At 45.9% G+C, this 18,755-nt stretch overlaps 1 protein-coding gene across 3 annotated transcripts in view; it reads right to left on the reverse strand.

Annotated features, from left to right (window-relative positions):
• Positions 1 to 18,755, reverse strand: part of LOC309846239 (phospholipid-transporting ATPase ABCA1) — a 128,071-nt gene that overhangs the window by 73,249 nt on the left and 36,067 nt on the right. For all 3 annotated transcript variants that reach the window (XM_082695096.1, XM_082695095.1, XM_082695094.1), the window contains exon 6: positions 1,359 to 1,480. In XM_082695096.1, coding sequence (XP_082551222.1) covers positions 1,359 to 1,480 — 122 coding nt within the window. The remainder of the gene's footprint in view (positions 1 to 1,358; positions 1,481 to 18,755) is intronic.

Raw genomic sequence — 18,755 nt, forward strand, 5'->3', positions numbered from 1 at the left:
GCAGAGCATTGGGCCTGCCATGGTTTCCATGAAGTTTTCACCTACTATCAGACATGCAAGTGCCCTTCAGTTTTACTCCTTTCCCCAAGCAGTCCTTGCTGTTAGCCTACCTTCAGTATCTGGGTCTGAGAGCGTGGACTACAGAGAGACCCTAAAACCATGCGAGGACAACCTCCACACTTAGGATGCCCCTCATTTTAAACTGATCTGATGTGGCAGATACAAAATTGGCAGGGAGAAATGGAAATTGTGCTAAATGCAACTGTTTTCATAAGCCTGCTGTCTTTGGCCCATCTCCCAACCATACAACTGGTAAATACAAAGCATATTTTCCTAGTTTCATAAGGGCAAAGCAGTAAGCACATTTTTCTAATTTTAAAAATTCTACATCATGTAAAGCAAGGATCTTATTTTCAGGCATAAACATTTCCACTACTTCTGCTTACTGTAAAGATAAGCTAGTGTGTAGATGTGAGATAGGGTAAAGAAGCAGGGCCCTTTTCTGCCAAAGAATAAACTTGGGAAGCTTCTCAGAAAATCAATAACCATACAACCTGGGTCTGCTACTCACTGCACAGGAGCTCTATGATATTTAATTATGCCAAAGGAAGTTTTCTAAGAATCTACGATTAAAATTCTATATAAACACCAATATTACTTCCTGGTTTTACAAATTAAGGGAAAAACATTTTTTTCTCCTTATATAATTTTCTTATCCATCCTTAAAGGAAGCATGAAGTTTTTTAAATCTCCTGTCTTAGGTTTTTTTTTTTTTTTTAAAGATTTTATTTATTTACTGACAGAGATCACAAGTAGGCAGAGAGGCAGACAGAGAGAGAGGGGGGAAGCAGGCTCCCTGCTGAGCAGAGAGCCCGATGCGGGGCTCGATCCCAGGACCCTGGGATCATGACCTGAGCTGAAGGCAGAGGCTTTAACCCACTGAGCCACCCAGGCGCCCCTCCTGTCTTAGGTTTTATAGACAGCTGCTCTGTTCAATAATCCTCAACTCTGGTTATAGTCTGAGAATTGTGAAAAATTTTTAAAAATGCTTAATTCATCTTAACTTAAATTCACCTCCCCCCTTTCTAGGGGGAAGATATCAACAAATGCCAGTTGACAGGCAGGAAATCAGTGTATTTCAACCAGCTGGTCCACGACCCCAGGTTGCACATTCCACTCTCTGAATGCTTTGGCAATGCCACCCTGAACAGAGAAGTAAAAATGGGTAAGCGGAACTTGAGCTAATAACCTCCTTCAGCACCATAACCAAAACAGGGGCTGATTCATTTCTTTCCAGACACTCTTAAACAATATAACTTCCATCAGCCCCACGGAGGAAGCTGAACATCGCAGCTTACCTTGTGAAGACTGACATTGGCCACCTGTATTTTGTCCACGGTAGGCCTTGGCAGAGAAAGGTTGTAAGTCAGAAATCCAGAGAAGGTTTCGTTGTCCACCAGGAAATCCTGAAGCTTCAAGCCTGTCGAGAAAAGTATTTTATTTTCATTTAATAAGTTAAAAAAAAAAAAAAAAAGTTAGGACAATGAGGCAGTTGGAGAAAACATCTTAATATTGACGGTCTCGTTTTAAACCAGTTGATAACCACAGGCTTCTGGCTGAAACACACAGAAAAAGGACAGGAGCTTTGCCCTACAGGAGAGACAAAAAGTGTGTTTTCTATAGATTAACAGAACCAACTCCGAGTGTGCTCCTAGACTCAAACGGTGTGAACACTTATACAGCCTTTCCTTCTTTTCGAGGAAAAAGCCAAACCTTTTTTTTTTTATATATAAGATTTTATTTATTTATTTGACAGACAGATCACAAGTAGGCAGAGAGGCAGGCAGAGGGAGAGGAAGGGAAGCAGGCTCCTCGCTGAGCAGAGAGCCCGATGCGGGGTTCGATCCCAGGACCCTGAGATCATGATCTGAGCCGAAGGCAGAGGCTTTAAACCCACTGAGCCACCCAGGCGCCCCAAAAGCCAAACCTTTTAAGTGATCTCACCCATCCCATCTGAGATTTGTGAACTTAACCCTACTACTCCTATCTCCCACATGCCACCTCAGCTAAATACCGGAGCTACTTAAAGCCTTAGATCCACAAACCCCGGAAGGCTGATCTTCCTCTTGATGCAGAACAGTGGTTCTCAAACTTGAGTGGACAACAGAATCATCTAAAGGCTTGTTAAAACAGATTTTCTGCCTCCACTCCCAGAGTTTCTGAATCAGCCAGCCTGGGATGAGACCAGAGAATCACATTTCCAAGGAGCTCCCAGGTGATGCAGATGATGCCGGTCTGGGACCCACACTTTGAGAACCATTGGAGGAGAGTGTTACGCATATCAAAGCACTCTCACAGATGTGATCTCACTTTAATTTCAACCGTGAAACACATGATACAAAGCTCCAAAGCCCAGGTCTGCTAGATTTTAAGAAAACACAAGCATATATTTAAAAATCAACCCACCTAAATGACTCGATGGCCGCAGGGTTTCATAAAGAATCTCTTTAAAAATAAACCCTCCAGGTACATTCCAGTGTAATGAAGCAGAAAGAGCACGGGCCAGAAATCCAGAATTTTAGTCCCCGGAGTTGGAGTCTATGACTAGCAGTGTCATTTGGTCATTTCATATCCTCTTTCTGAATCTCAGCTTCTCCAAAATGAGAGGTTTCTGACCAGATGTTAGGTGGGAGTCCCCTCACTCTGAAATGCTACCATTTTCCCTGCTCTATTTCATTTGACTGTCGACTTCTTCTTCTGCCCCACCCTCTTAATAACCCAACTTCTTTCAATAAAGAGAAAACCAGTCCACCCTTTCCTTGTGACTAGGCAAGGCTCATTTGCAAACGGCAGCCCACAGACCCAGGCACTAACAGACCTCTAGGGGGCAAACCTTACAAACCCAATCATTTAACTGAAGCAAAATAGAGGGTTGATCTGAAATGGGGCTACAGTATGAGGCTTAAAGAGGACAGGAATTAATCCTGGGGGTGAAGGGGGGGGGTCACGTGCATAGATAAAGCAGAAGGAGGGCACAAATGCCCAACCAGACTCTCATCTTTGCTGTCAGATCCAGGCATGTTCTCAAGCAAACTTGAACAATTTAGAGCTATTAGAAAGGGTAAGTTAAGCATGATTCACACCTATAAAGAAATGACTGTCTGGTTACACCTGACATACTAACACCTGGTATTCCTCACGACAATTTCAAGAAGCTATTCCTTGCCCAGTTAGTGTCCCTCCTCAGAAGATGTCCTCCTACACATGAACACCAGCCTGGTGGTAGCCATCATACAGGACACTATACTCTTACTGCAGCACTCACTCCTATAATCGCCAAACCTCAAGGCACCTAAGATTCACTTAGGGGGCATACTAAAATGCTGTTTCTTGGACCCAATTCCCAGAGACTCTAAAATAGTGGGTCAGGAGTGGGGGAAGGACATTATGAGAAGGAAAGGAAAAGTGAATTGGGGAAAATCAGAGGGGGAGATGAACCATGACAGACTGTGGACTCTGAGAAACAAACTGAGGGTTTTGGAAGGAAGTGGGGGGGGGGGGTTTGGGTTAGCCTGGTGGTGGGTATTAAGGAGGACATGTATTACATGGAGCACTGGGTGTGGTGCATTAACAATGAATCTTGGAACACTGAAAAACTAAAATTAAATTTTTTTAAAAGTACAAAAAAAAGAGACTACATTTTAATAAGCATTCCTTATACTCCTAATCCAGAGAGTCTGGGGACCACACTTTAAGGAATGTTTTTTTTAATTTCCATATTATCTCCACTAAACTCTGCCTCTGAGATACATAATATGTGTATGTGGGTTGGTTTGTTTGTTTTTAAGCAAACAACATGGGGCTTGAACCAACACAGGGCTTGAACTCACAACCCCGAGATCAAGAGCCACCTGCTCTATGGACTGAGCCAGCCAGCTGCCCCCAGGATATGTGTTTTACCTTTGTATCCCTGTGCCCAGATCAAAGCCTGGCAATGAATTACTGGTCATTACAAAGAATGATGGCTAGATCATAAATACCAGGAGGTGAGATCAGGGCTGGGAAGATTTGAGAAGTATCTCAGCAGTATCAGATTTTCTTTCAGTCGAGTAGGACCAAGAAGGGCCCAGAGATATCAGGACAATCCCCAGGCTACAACCCAGGAGTAAACAGGATCCCTTTGTTATATTCCCAGGGACACAAAGTAACAGCCAGGTGTTTACCCCAATCATAGCTTTCAAGAAGGAAGGTAGGAAATCTGGTGGCTTGAAGTGAAGCCCGGCATGAAAAGCCAGACACTGACCACTGTGGAACAATGGGAAAAACAACACAATGGGAGTCAGTAGAGCTGGGATCTGTATCCATTTATTCGCCAGGACATTTCACCCAAACTGTGCCTCCACTGCCTTGCTCTATAAAATAAGGGGTGAAATAAAGACATCTCTGAGCCCCAGACAGAACAGAATACACACATGAGTTGGCCCTCCTCAGCCACGGGGACCACCAATTCCTCCCGAGTGTGAAAAGCCAGAGCCGAACGTGCACACTGTGCTCGGGAACTTCGGGTCAGCCTCCTTGCTCCACAGCAGGACTGCTGAAGTGTGGCAGGACGACCCAGCCTGCACTTGCAGTGGGTCGAGGTCATGACACTCTTGAGACCAGCAAGTAGACTCAGTGTGTTTATAAGACTCTTCTGCTATGTCAACAGGCTCTGAGGATGAGAACAGCTGGGTGTGATCAAACTCAAACCGCCTATCAGTGACACCCCCGGGTGACACAGAAGAACCAAGAGGCGGACCTAATAGTCAACAACCCTTGGCAGTGCATGTGCACAGGGTGATGAGATCGCTGGGTGGGGGAGCAGCAGGGCGGGCCAAAGATCCCTGGCTACCAAGGAGTATGTTCTGGTCACGTGCATACCACACACGTGGACCTAGATTCACATACCACCGCCAACAGCTATAGCCAGCATGGACAAAGAAAGGCAATGTAGGGCAGTGCACTGCTTCTCAACCTTGGCTCGTGTTACAACAACTCCAATGCCCAGGCTACAGCCCCTGACATCAAATGAGAACCTCCGGAGCTGATACCCACGTATCAGAATTTTACAACTTCCCAGGTGACTGTAGTGGAGTTTGAGAAACAGTGAAGTGGTACAAAGATCAGGGATGTGGGACCAGGAAAACCTAACTTTGACACTAGACCCTGCCATTTTCTGACTGTGGCTTTGAGAATGCATTTTGCCTTCCTGAGACCAACTTTTCTCACCTAAGAGGTAAGGATAACAGTATCACCACCTTCCCAAGATGGGAAGATTGGAGATCGTCGTTGGTAAAGCATGAATAGTGAAAAACTGGTTCATGGTACATGCTCAAAAAATGGTGATAATTTTTCGATTATTGAGAAGGGTTTCTTTCACTGAACTTTACCAATGTACCAAAGTGAAGTGTAATGAGAAGGTGAGGACACAGTTCTTGCCCTCGAGGAACTTTCAAGACTGATAAGCGAGATGAAGAAACAGTCAGTAAAGGACGAGGAGAAATGAAGAAGACAGGTCAGGCAAGTGACCAAGATGAGGCTTGTCTGTAAGTGCTTGGAGGGAGGGGGGAATTGGCTGAAGCCAAATTCTGGAAAAGGACAAGGGGCCAAAAATCTCTTGAGGTTGTGGCTGGGGAGATCTCTCAGCATGGCAGAGCCAGGACACCCTGTAGTTGTAGTGCTCTATTCATACTAGGTGCCCATAAATGTTCTTCAACGAATAAATAAATCAACAAGCAGATAAACATACAGAAGATTCCTCAAAACCTAAGATATGGGGAGTAAAATGGATGAGGGAAGACCAAGGAGTATAGTGGGGGCCAGAATGGGGTGGCTTTGTACCTCTGGTCTCCATTTTCTCTATTATAGAGCTAGCAGGAAAATGAGTGGAGAAGCCAAGAATATAAAGAAATTCAAATGTCTAAAACACCCCTTCTTCCCCCTTTGGCCTAGCTAATTCCTACCCACACACCCCCCTTTTTTAATGACTTGGTCCATGAGTCATCTCCTCCAGGAAGCCTGCCCAGACTTTCCCACCCTCAAGCTGGGTTAGGAGGTCCTTTGTGTTCTAATAGCCTCCTTTACTTCCCTCAAACAGCACACAGATGGAGCTACCCTTGTCTAGGCACACAGCTTTTTGCCAGAAGAGGGGCACATGGGTATCTGAGTGGGTTAAGCATCTGACTCTTGGTTTCGGCTCAGATCATGATCTCAGGGTCATGAGATCGAGCCCAGTGTAGGGCTCCGTGCTCAGCGTGGAGTCTGCTTGAGATTCTCTCTCTCTCCCTCTGCTCCCCCTGCTCATTCTCTCTCTCTCTCTCACTGTCTCTCAGATAAATAAATAATTTTTTTTTTTTTAATATCTCGAGGGCCAGGACTTTGTCATTTCAAAGTACAATAGTGCCCAGCCCAGAGGAGGCACCAGAAGATCCAAATTCAAGTCCTGGTTTTGCTCTTTCCTAAGTGTGGAGCCATGAACCTTGCTTTTCCCCTTTCCTTTATCTCTCTGGGCCTCAGTGTCCTCTGATGTGAAATGGAGCCAACACCACTGACAAGCTGTTGTGAAAACCAAGATCAAGAATGGGAAAGCAGGGGCGCCTGGGTGGCTCAGTGGGTTAAGCTGCTGCCTTCGGCTCGGGTCATGATCTCAGGGTCCTGGGATCGAGTCCCGCGTCGGGCTCTCTGCTCAGCTGGGAGCCTGCTTCCCTATCTCTCTCTCTCTCTCTGGCTGCCTCTCCGTCTACTTGTGATTTCTCTCTGTCCAATTAATAAATAAAAGCTTTAAAAAAAAAAAAAAGAATGGGAAAGCACTCTTTTCAGAGGGGAAAGAGCTGATGACCCTCAAGAGTTTACACTGGAAACTGAGAAGGTGTAGATGCTTGCCACAGAGCACAGTCATCACGGAGCTAGACTGGTAAATTCAACATGAGTCCCTGCTGCCCACAGAGAAGACTCAGAGTCACTATCTATCAAAAGGCCAAGAGCGCTTTCCTGATTCAATCTCTCCAATATGGACCAAAATACCCCACCCTTGCAACTCAGCCTCCTTGGTCCCACCTGGAGGAGCAAACCGTGGCCTCTCTATTCCCCAGGTGCTTGCATGCAGGAAGGTAGGGCAAAGGAAAGAAGAAAAAAAAAAAAAACAATTCAGGATCTTGGAGTCTAAAGAACAAAACAAGTGAAACGTGTGTTTGTGGGCTGAGCAAGAACAGGGCAGATTCCTCAGTTTCTTGCCAATCCTCTGGGCCAGGCCTCACTGACCAAGCTAAGGAAACACTTCCACTGCAGCCAGGAGAGAGGCCCTGCACCCAGCAAATGCTTTCTCGGCCACTTAGCATGGTTTCTGCTCCTCTCCTGGCCAGCAGAGGACCGGGAAGGAGGGGGAGGGCCCGAGCGGAAGAGGGGGGGCTAGCAGGAAGGCGGAGAAGGGAAGCCCTCCGCAGAGCCGGCTGGGGTTACTCTCGGTCAGTGCCCTCCAGTCCCCAGCTCAAGTTTCAAGATCCCTGTAGTCTCTTTTGTTCAACATGAAAAAGAACCACAGCAATCAGCAGCTTGAGAAGTGGGTGGAGGAGGCAGAAGGGAAAAAAAAGACTTAGAAAGTGAGCACAGCGGCATCCAAGGCCCAGATACTTTTTTTTTTTTTTAAGATTATTTATTTATTTATTTGACAGAGAGAGAGAGATCACAAGTAGACAGAGAGGCAGGCAGAGAGACAGGAGGAAGCAGGCTCCCCACCCAGCAGAGAGCCCGATATACCAGGACCCTGGAATCATGACCCAAGCCAAAGGCAGAGGCTTTAACCCACTGAGCCACCCAGGTACCCCATAGATACTTTTCTTAAAAGAATCCCAGGAGGGTCTCCCAGCCCTAACCCTGTCAATTGGGCAATGGCCTGGAGGGGACCAGGCTGGATTCTAACTCATGGCTTTACTCAGCCTAAGTTTGTACGGCCATGCAAACAAAACCTTAAAACATTTCTCTGCTACACAAGGGCTAGTAACAAGCACACTCAGGTGTTTTCATTAGGGTTTTTCTTTTTTTTTTTTTTTCCTGATATTAGGCCTCTACTTTCTTCTACAAGGATAGCTACCTGCAGCTTCCTTGAGATGGCTGGACCCTCCTCTCTGGGAAGATTGGGGCTTCTCTGGGAATATGGGGACTCTGGGCAGTAGAGTGAGACAGAGTGAGTGACTGCTCCCTACGTGACTCCTTAGGACAAGTGAGAGGGGGCCAGGAGCTTGGGGTGTATACAGCCTCAGAACCTCTCTGCTTTGGGGTTTGGGGCTCCCAACACAGCAGATTTCTTCACTTCAGTGAGGGCTTGCTGAGGGGATAACCTAGGCATAACCAAACAGTCTCAGGTTCTGGAGTCCGGCTAACCTGGTTCAAACCACAGTTCTAGAATTTTCCAGTCATGGAGCCTTGGAGAGGTTCACCTTTACTAGGAGCCCAGGTTATTTTAAACAAGTACAAAGTCACAGATGACAATTATGTGAAGGGGTCCCAAGAGAAACCAGAATATTCAGGGTTATGCTCCCTGAACCCTCTGCAGCAAGTGCCAGGGAAGCTGGACTCTCCTCCTGAGACCAACATAAGTAATCTAACCCTACAAAACATATATTCCTTGGGGCGCCTGGGTGGCTCAGTGTGTTAAGCCGCTGCCTTCGGCTCAGGTCATGATCTCAGGGTCTTGGGATCGAGTCCCGCGTCGGGCTCTCTGCTCAGGAGGGAGCCTGCTTCCCTTCCTCTCTCTCTGCCTGCCTCTCTGCCTACTTGTGATCCCTGTCTGTCAAATAAATAAATAAAATCTTTATATATATATATATATATATATATATATATGTAAAATACTTTAAGGAATATATATATATTCCTTAAAATACTTTAAATATATATATTCCTTAAAGTATTTTACACATAGGGTTAGCTTGTATTAATTCAACAAACTACGGAATGGCTACTGAACCCAAAACACTAGTACTGTGGTTTAAAGGAGCAATATTTCTCAGTGCTCCTTGAAGGCTTGAATAACGAGATGCTCTATGAAGACATGATCCCTGTCCTTGCCAAGAGGAGATGGAGAAAGGATCGGGGGCAGACCTGTGAGCTTCCAGCCCTGTCTGCAACTCCATAATCAGACATCATTAAAATCAGGGAGTGGAGAGAGACATCTACAGAGGCAGTAGCAGACCCATGTCTTACTGAGAAGTGGGCAAGGCAGACTGTTGGTAGCCTCTGGAATGAGGACTAAAGTCAGCTGGTAAGAACCAGAACAGCAAACAGATCCCCAAAGAACAAGTGCAGACAGAGGCCCCACGGGGAAAGGGTGATGGGTTCACACTGGCCAGGAGCACTCCTGATGCAGTGAGGGTGACAGGCAGCTGGGCTGACTTTAGAAGCCCAGCAGAAAATGAAGATAATATGAGATGAAAGGTAACAGACATCACGTCGGCCCACGTGAATTCTGGGCCTGAAGAGAGTGGTAGAGACAAAGAGCCAGCATTGACAAAGTAAGCAAAGAGCTGAAGACACTGTGCACGGAGAATGCTTAGTGAAGGTCAGGGAGGTGGGAAGGTGGGAAAAGATGCCTGGAAAAGGCAAAGAACAAAGAGAAGGAAAGAGGCCAAAAGTATGAAGAAGCACAAAGTCCAGGGACAGGAAAGACTGAATCAAAGAGAAAGAGATGAGAGAAAAAGGGCTGGAAAGAAGAGAGTTTGGGGCATCAGTGCTCACTGATGAGCTGGTAAATGCAACCAGACACTCCAAACACCAGGCGGCTTGGGACTGTAACTAGCCCTAGGACCATGAGAGGTCTAGGGAACACAGGAGAGGAAAGGAAGAGGAGTTTACAATGAAGTAAGGGCTGAAAGGGGCTTCTTTCCAGGGCTGAACTAAGGAATAACTGTTAATATATATAATGTATAAATAACTTAGCTTTCCCTTACTTCCAAAACAAATAAAATGCATCAAGATAGGGACAGAGTTGTGATTTGTGGGCAGAGGAAGGTGATTAGCATTTACAGAGCATCGGACTGGTTATATGTATTCTTTTTCTAGAATGCCTAAAACAAGCTTACGAGGAGTGTCATCCCATTTTTCAAATGTGGAAAAACACCCAGAGGCGTTAATACCCTGCTCAAGCTCACAGAGCAAGCAAGTGGTAAATTTGAATTCAGTCAGCTCTGGGTAAAAAGCTTTGGCTCTTTCTACTTTATGGGGAATTCAATGAATCGCTTCACTCTTTAAAATCACTTCATCACATTTTTGGCATCAAATAATGGATGATGCCACCCATGCTTCCTGGTATTGGAATAAGGCAACATGGCAGCATGGTGTGGGGGAAAGATGCTAAGCCTTGGGGTCAAGGCTTTACTCTGTGACCTTAGGCAACAGACATGCCCCTTTTGAGCCTCAGTTTCCTCATCAATAAAATGGAGATAATACCAACCTGCTAATTATGCCTTCAATGTAACAATGTATTAAAATGTAAAACAGTACCATTATTTGCTGCAACTTCATCTGTTGGACGAAGTGTCATTCCAAGATTGTCTTTTGTGCCTCAACACAACAAGTGATGAGAGGGCAGGAAATGGGAGGCTTTCAGCTAGAAGCACACTGGACTCCCAAACTGTTCTTTCCCACCCACAGGGTAAATAAATCTTGTACTGGAAAAGCAAGACACATGAAATACCATTCTTCATGTTAACAATCCAACTTTTTAAAGGCAGTCTGCTGTTGCAGGGTACGTGCTGTCCTGTAATTGAGTGTAATTGTATTTTCTATTCTTGTCTGGGTAAGGTTGACCTTTGATTCAATTTAGTTCAAGTAATATTTCAACATAGCAGTGCATCACTGCATCTACCTGGTTACAGCCTAGCCAGGGCCAGACCCCCACCCTGGATGGAAACCAGCAGCTTAGGCTCCAGGACACAGCCTGGCGGTGACAGGTCTGGGAAAACTTCCTCACAGTAGGTCAGAAAGATTCCAAAATATGAAACCCCAGGCCCTAGATCAGAGCTTTCAACAAGTGCATGCAGAGCGTGAATTGCAATCATGCAAAGATTTCAAGAAATTTCCAGTCTGATGATATAATGTTGACACATATGTCATCAGATCTCCCCAAAAGATGACTCACAGAGGGCCCACAAGGGCAGAAAACAAAGTATGGGGCTGCAGCCTCAACTTCGGTGGCTATCCAGATGGAAAGAAGGGGTTTGGGCAGGGAAGGAGAAATGGCTGTGAGTCACAGGATGTTCTTTCTAGATGGGTCTTGGGGAACCTTCCACCCATGCCTGTTCCCCAGGGAACAGGGAAGTGGAGGAAGTCTGGTATTTCTCCCAGAAGACCTCGTCTCCTTGCTGATGCCAGCCATTCATACCCTGTTATCCTGTGACCTTGGAAGTTTCTGGCTACCCCGGGGCTACTCTCTTTAGGATGCAGTAACAGCAAAGTATAAAAGACTGAAGTTCCAGCCCTCTTCCTCCCTTTGCCAGCTATGCTGCTTTAGGAAAGTTACTTCCCCTCTCTGAACTTCAGCTCCTTCTTGCACATAAAAAGGAACAAACCCCCCCACCTCCCATGATGGTAGTTCCATGCGGTGAATGAAAGTCAAGCCTGATGCCTCTTACGTGCCAAGCACAGCACTAAATGCTTTACCCATATTAGATCCCTGGTATCTCCATTTTGAGGAAATTGAGACAGAGGTGTTACGGAATTATCCAAGGTCACACAGCTGATAAGCAGAAAAGCCAGGATTTGAACCAAGGCTGCCAGCTGCCAAGTGTTCGCTTAGAGCTAAATTATACTACCAAGTGGATGTTTACAAGATAACGGTTTTATATCCTCCTCGCTCAACTCTCTGCTACAGCCAACTACCCTGCCCATCACGAAAGCCTGCCCTGCCCTCGGGGGATCAGGTTTGCCTGACTTCAAAGATCAGAGCAGAATCAAAGGTCCACAGGGTGAGAGCACAGTATTACCAGTAAATCCAACACTCAGAAAGTTAGGCCCCATTTCCCTAATAAAATCCAGCATAACCCAAGGACTTATTTCATGGAAATCTTACAGAACCACATCAGAAAGGCCCAAAAAACCAGATTTGCCCTGTGAACATACAGAAAATGGCACCTATGGCATTGACATATAAAATCTAGCTGATGAGACAGAGAAGCTCAAGGCCCAGGTCAGGATGTTGGGGTGCACACAGCCCTGCCCTAGACCTCCCCTCCATGCCTGCTGCTTTCCAACTCTCAATCTCTATGATGTGGTATGACTTCCAAAGTGACATCTCCACCCCAGTGAAAAATGGCCAAAGCCCTTCCTTGTTCCTTCCTAGGAAAGTTCTCGTAAGCTTCATTGGGCTCTACACCCTGGACAGAAGGCATTTCAGAAGTCCCTGGGCCAGGCGCAATGGGGGGCCAGTTGTCACCTTAGTCCTCATTGGGAGGTGCTGAAATAGGTCCTCCAGGCCACAGCAAAGAGCCACATAGGCCAGGCAATACCCAACTCCAGGGAGCGTAATTCTCAGGGGGAGGGTCATTCACATGGATGGCAGTACACACGGCATCCACACAACTGTGTGACTTGCCAGCCCTGTGTATATAGCTTGCAAGTCATCTCTCAACTGTCCCACCTACCCGTCCTGGCCTGATTCAGCGGGTCCCGAAGATGATCTTCTGAAGTCCCACAGAACACCTACCCAGCTTCTGTTAAAAACCATTACAGTGGCTGTAATTTGGGACAGGGCCTGACCCCTGGAGAGTTAAGGTCTTGGCTAAGGATGGAAGTTACTGAGTCTCTTACACAGGGGAGGCTGGGGATCTAGCATCCAGCCACGCCATAGAACCTTCCCCCATCAACCGTAATCCTCTCTATTGCGCCGGTCAGAGCTGAGAAGACAGAGAACTTCCACGGCACCTCCATAAGCACAGGAATTGTCCTGGAGCAGATACGCCATGGTGAGGCTGAGGGAGAAGCCATGGTGAGGCTGAAGAAGCAGCCATGGGCTAAAGCAGTGGACAGTGGGGGAGCTGGGAACTTATTATAGGGATGTGAGGATGGCTCACCCAGGAAGCCAAGACTCGGCCCCAGGATGTACATTTCCCAGCTTCCAGCCAAGCAGGAAGCGCTGATGGTGCTTAGTGTAAACTCACGATGAGCTTGGGTTGGGCCATGGGGCCATTTACAGATGAAGGAGTGTGCGGAGTGGAAATTCCAGGATTTGGGAAATGAATGAGACACTGGGGTAAAGTGGATGTATGAGCAGAATTATTGAGGAGGAAGTAGGAAGAGCCTGGTGGTGTGTAGCACTAACCAATGCATTTAAATAGCTGAAAAGGAAATAAGTAGAAAAGACAGAGCAGAGAGCTCTGATCTGAGAGCTTTCCCAGTCCTGATCTGAGTCCCAGTTCTCAGACCCAGTCCTGATCTGAGTGCCACCAGCCCCAGTGGGGCTGGTCAGTCAGCTAGTCACCCCATCTGAGTCTCCCGGATTCACCAAAGAGATGCAGGAGGGCTGCGGTGGTGGTGACAGAGCCTGAGGAGAAGGGCCAGGAGGGAGGCTAAAAAAGATGGCACTTCTTCCTGTCTCCACAAGGCCTCTGGCAAGAGCAGATGCAGGTCTGTGAGGCCTGAGCCTGACATGATTTGAGAGGCTCTCTCTATGAAAAAGAGTATTTTTTAAAAATCCTACTGAGACACTTTCTGAGAGCTAAGATCTCTCCCAGGGCCTTTGAAGGGGCTGAGGAGGGTGAACCTTCCTTAGCTTCTCAATAAATCCACTTCCGGCCTCCAGACTCATGGCAGCATGTCCTAGAATGTTCTGGGGTGAACCTTGTGGAAGAAAGCAAGCTGAAACTATTTGAAGAACCTTTGTCATTATTATTTAGCCTGATTGACTTGGGTTCACACAAGGGAATTAACTAGAAAATTACACATGCTGGGATTTTACACCTTTCCAAGCACTTTATTTGATCCTTAAAATAGTCTGTGAAGGAGAAAGGGCAGCTATTTTTTCTTGCTTTTACTCCACGAAGATCCCCTGATTGCTTACCACATACTGGCTACTACGCTAATGCTTGGGATAGAGCCATGAATAAGGCCCTATCTGCCTTCGAGAACTACAGTCTAGGGGACAGCCACATCACTGGCTAGTCCCAGCTGATCCCCCTCACCCCTTGCAAGAACTGACCAAGATTCCAAGAAGAAACATTTTCATGTTGTCTTGCCAAAGTTCCAATTTCAAGGCAAGGAAAGCCGAGGCCCAGAGAGGTTGAACAAATTGATAAAACCAAACAGTCCACCAGGAACAGAAGAGAGATGAGACAACTCAGATTTATTGTGTGTCATTTGTGCTGTGCCCCACTATTAGCCATCCACAGATGTCCTCTGATCTCATGTTCAATGACTCTTGGGTAATCTCTATTTTCTAGGTATCCTGAGGGTCAGAGATAATCTAAACATGCTCAAGGTTCACAGATAATGAAGGCTAGAGCCTGAATTTGTTCCCAAAATGAATCTTCACATAAAGCCCCAAATTCTTTCTCTTATACCAGCATTTTCCAATTCTCCATTATTTACAAACTGCTCTCACACGTTTTACCATATGCACAGAAAACAATGTATTCTTTAAATTAACTCTTTCCATTTAACATCCCCCTAAGCGATAATACCCTTGAAGTTGCAATTTGATAGGGGTTAAAATTAAAAGCTGTCATCTGTATACTTCTTGAAATAATCTCAGATATGACATCAAACACACTCAGAGAAACACTCTTCCTTGCCTGTCTGCATCTCAGAGACAGAATCTAAACCTGTCACTTTTTCTACAGGTCCAAGAATTTGTGCAGTTTTTACATTTTCACTGTGGTACAGTCATCATGGGGACTTATGAAGAATGAAGGCTCCTCACATGGACTCCCAAACATTAATTTAACCTCTGCTCAACCTGTGTAGTCATAGGTTTAGGAAGAAAATAACAGAATGTCCAAAAAGTTCCAGTGATGAGAAAATCGGGTAAAGGCCCCTCTGTGAGGCTTCTTATATGGGTTTCTCATCAGGATGGTTTCAAGAATAATTAGACTCGTCTGTGATCTAATTCTTAAAACTAGAGACCTTCTCAGGTAAAAGATTACTAGACCAGCAGAAGATACCACTGCAGAAAGAGAATTTTGTGGAGCAGCAGACATTTACCTGTGCTCCGTTCCTAGAATAACGTTCTCATGGCTATGCAAACTGGAAAAGTCACTCCCCCTTCTAGATCAGGCTATTTTCTAGAATGGAAGTTCCAAATGAACTGGATACATTTTGTTTTGAACACCTCTGTGTCCCAGCACCTAGAACACTGGGTGGCACATATTAGGTTCAATAAATATTGGCTGAATGATTGAGTCAACCCATTTATCTGCAAATGAACTAAAAGACCTCTAAGTTCTCATCCAATAAATAGAAACAAAATGCACAGAAATGTTGCTCAAGTCCAGGAAACCATTAGAAGACAGTATCTGAGTCCAGATCTCCATATCCACACATTATCTGCGGATAGTCTAATGAATCCAACTTGGAGGAAATAACAAGTCCTCCAACTAGATCATAGGGCAGGGGCTCAGCACAAATGACACCATAGGTTGGTGAATCTGTAAGAGCCTGAGTAGGAGTAGTCCAAAGGGGTTATTAGTCTCCAGTGGACTGATCCAAACCTCCTGCCTTAGTCCAGCTATTAATGACCTGGATGAGAACAAAAAGAGCTAGTTATCAAATTCCTACATGACAGGAAACAATAAGCAGCAGCAAATGTACACACGGCAAAATCAGAATCTAAAATGGTTTGTGTAGGAAGGACAAAACAACACAGGGAATTTAAAAATGCAAAATAGAAAGGAAATAGATGATTTCCCTTTTGGTTTAAAGGGCCAACAGCGTGATTAAGAAATGGAGAACAAGTAACTTGCAATACTGTGTATTTAAAAGACTGCAATATTGGTTGACTGCATGAGGAATAGGCGTCAACAGTGTGACGTGAATGCCAAAAAGTCCAAAGCAATCTTAGATTGCATGAACAGAAGTAGAGTGCTCAGAACAGGGAAGCAAAAATCCCCTTCTAGTCCATGCTGGAAAACCGTTGTAATTTCTGATAAACTTCAAGGACATAAACACACTGAAACACAGCCAGAACAAAGGCAGAAATCAGGGAGGAAAATATATTCCAGAGGAAGAATGGAGATATCTATCCCAGAAAAGTTAAAGACTTCAGGAAGAAAGGGGAAAAAAAACACAAGAGCTGTCTTTAAGTATTTCAAGGGAAATTGAATTAATAACCTCATGGACGGGAAGGTATAGCAGGGTAGTGAATATGTTCTGCTAACTGGAGCTATTATTACCCAAAATGAGCGGCTATGTGAGAGGTAGGTCCCATCACAGGGAGAGGGTGTGTGGTAGAGAAGGTTGATGAGGGCAAGACTCGAGACCAAGGATACTTCCAATCCTAACAGTGATGTTTAAGAGGGTTAAGCCCATTATCATACTGCGAGTAGGGCCGTCGGTGCAGAAAAACACAGGTCTCTAGGTTAGGATCTACACTGACATAACCCAGCCTTGGATTCTCTCTGAAATCTAGAGTGTTATTGAAATTTGGCAAAAAGTTACTGATTTCACCTAGGAAGAAGCAACATTTCTGTGCATTTCCCTCCAGCCTGAGGCCTGGCTTAGTGATGCAAGACAGGCAAAGAAAGGTGGGAGCAATTTAGGAAGGAGCTGCAGGGCAGAGATGGGAATGGACTGGGTGAAGGCAGAGATAAGTAATAAGCATTGATATAATATAATCAAAATCTGAGGAGATCCTCTCGTCAGAGCTTTGCCGAGAAAGTTTTTTGGACACAGGTTTGTCTTGCCTTCTCTACCCTAACTCATGGCTCCAGTTGCTCAAAGAAGAAAAATGGATCTGTGTGGAAAGAACTCCCCACTAAGATCTGAAACTCGGCTCCGTCTGTTAGTCGGTTTCCCCAGCCATGACGTTGAGAGGCAGGAGGGCAAGGCCAGGTGCTCAGGAATGCCTCACTGACACCTAAGAATAATAGTGGTTCCCACTGATCGGACATCTACTATGTGTCAGACACTGTGCCAGGTCTGACATTCTACATTGCAAGTTTTTCTTATCTTACAGCTGATGACATTAAGGCTCAGAGAGGTAAACTGTTTTGGCCAAGAAGTCACCTCTTCAAAATAATCACAGCTCACGTTCCCTAAGTGCTTCCTCTGTGTCCAGTGCTGTTTTGAAGCAGTTACATGTGTTATCTCATCTATTCCTCACAATAATCCTATGAGATAGGTTTTCCTATTGTCCCCACTCTACAGATTAGAAGAGTAGCCTCAAGGGGTCTAAAGACTTATTCACAAAGTCACAAAGCTACAAAGTAATATACCCTAGCACTCTTTCCTATGGGACACACTAAATCTCCACAGTAGGAGAAATAACCCCAGCTCTGTCTCTGGTCTGCCAGGCAGGGGCTCTCCTGCAGATCAGAAAGGACAGACACTTTGGTGGCTTCAACCTCTGGGTCCTATGCTGGGACAGAGGTGTGTGTGCAAGATCAGGGGCCTATAGGGCAAGGAGAGAGCACCCAGAGGGCCAGGCCATGCAGCCCAGAGAGGTTCAGCCAGGAGCTCATTGCAACTAACCCAGGAGCCCAAGCACAGCCAGGCCTCTCTCTGACACCTGCTCCCTGCCACCCACAGCCCATCAGGCACCATGCTGCTCAATGCCTCTTCTCTTGCCCAGGGAAAGCACAGTTCTGTCTTCCCAAGAAAAGGCTCTAAGTCTGGTGGAAAGTCTAGCACTTTGTATCCCTTCTTCTTTTGCCAAGTGGGTCCCATACTGTGAGGCTTTTCAGCAGAAGCTGACCCTCCCCATCCCTCCTAAAACACCCAACTAAGTAAAAAGCACTTTCCTGGTTAGAGCAGAGCAGCAGTTGGCCCAAGATGGAGAGTAATTTATGACTGACATTGTTTAGAATCACCGGTACATGGTGATGACAAAAAGCAGACCCCTTTTAGTCAGCTTCACTACTGCTTTTAAATTCTCTACAAACCAGGCACGCTGTGACTGCCCATGCCCAGGAGACTGTCCCCCTGGCTGGCCACTGCCTAGCAGGCTGTTCCATAACTTCTGCCCTTGCCCATGCCTGCTCCTTGGACACTTCCTCAGTGGCCGGCAAGGAGTTCCCTGGGCACTTAACCAGATCAGAGATGAAGACTTCACTTTTAAAAGATCAGAAGTCAAGTGCCCATCAACACGAAATCAAATGACTAGGTGGAAGATGAACTGCATTTCCCTTTTAGAAAAAAAGGCTTACCTTTCACCTATCCATATCAAGTTGCAACTTTAATAGCTCTTACGTGCACATAAGCATCCCTCGTCTATAAATCTGTCCATTCACTGCAACCATATGGGCAACTCCAAAAAAAAAAAAATTGGGAGTTGGCAGCAACCCGTACCCCCCAACTGCCCTAATGCCAGGCCTGTGCCATTCCTCTCTGGTGATTTCTGTTTTGTCTCCCCAGAGGAGGCCAGCACATTCATTGTCTTCCTAGTTTCTTCTCAAATACCTCCTGCAGAGAAGCTGAGAGGCCGGACAGCCCAGCCACTGAGGAGGAAAGCTCCCTAGGAAAGCACTGAAGAGCAAGGGCGAGGGCACCTGGGCTGTCCTCTCACCCCCGTGTAG

Source organism: Mustela nivalis (assembly GCF_964662115.1).
Source record: "Mustela nivalis genome assembly, chromosome: 13".
Classification (NCBI taxonomy): domain Eukaryota; kingdom Metazoa; phylum Chordata; class Mammalia; order Carnivora; family Mustelidae; genus Mustela; species Mustela nivalis.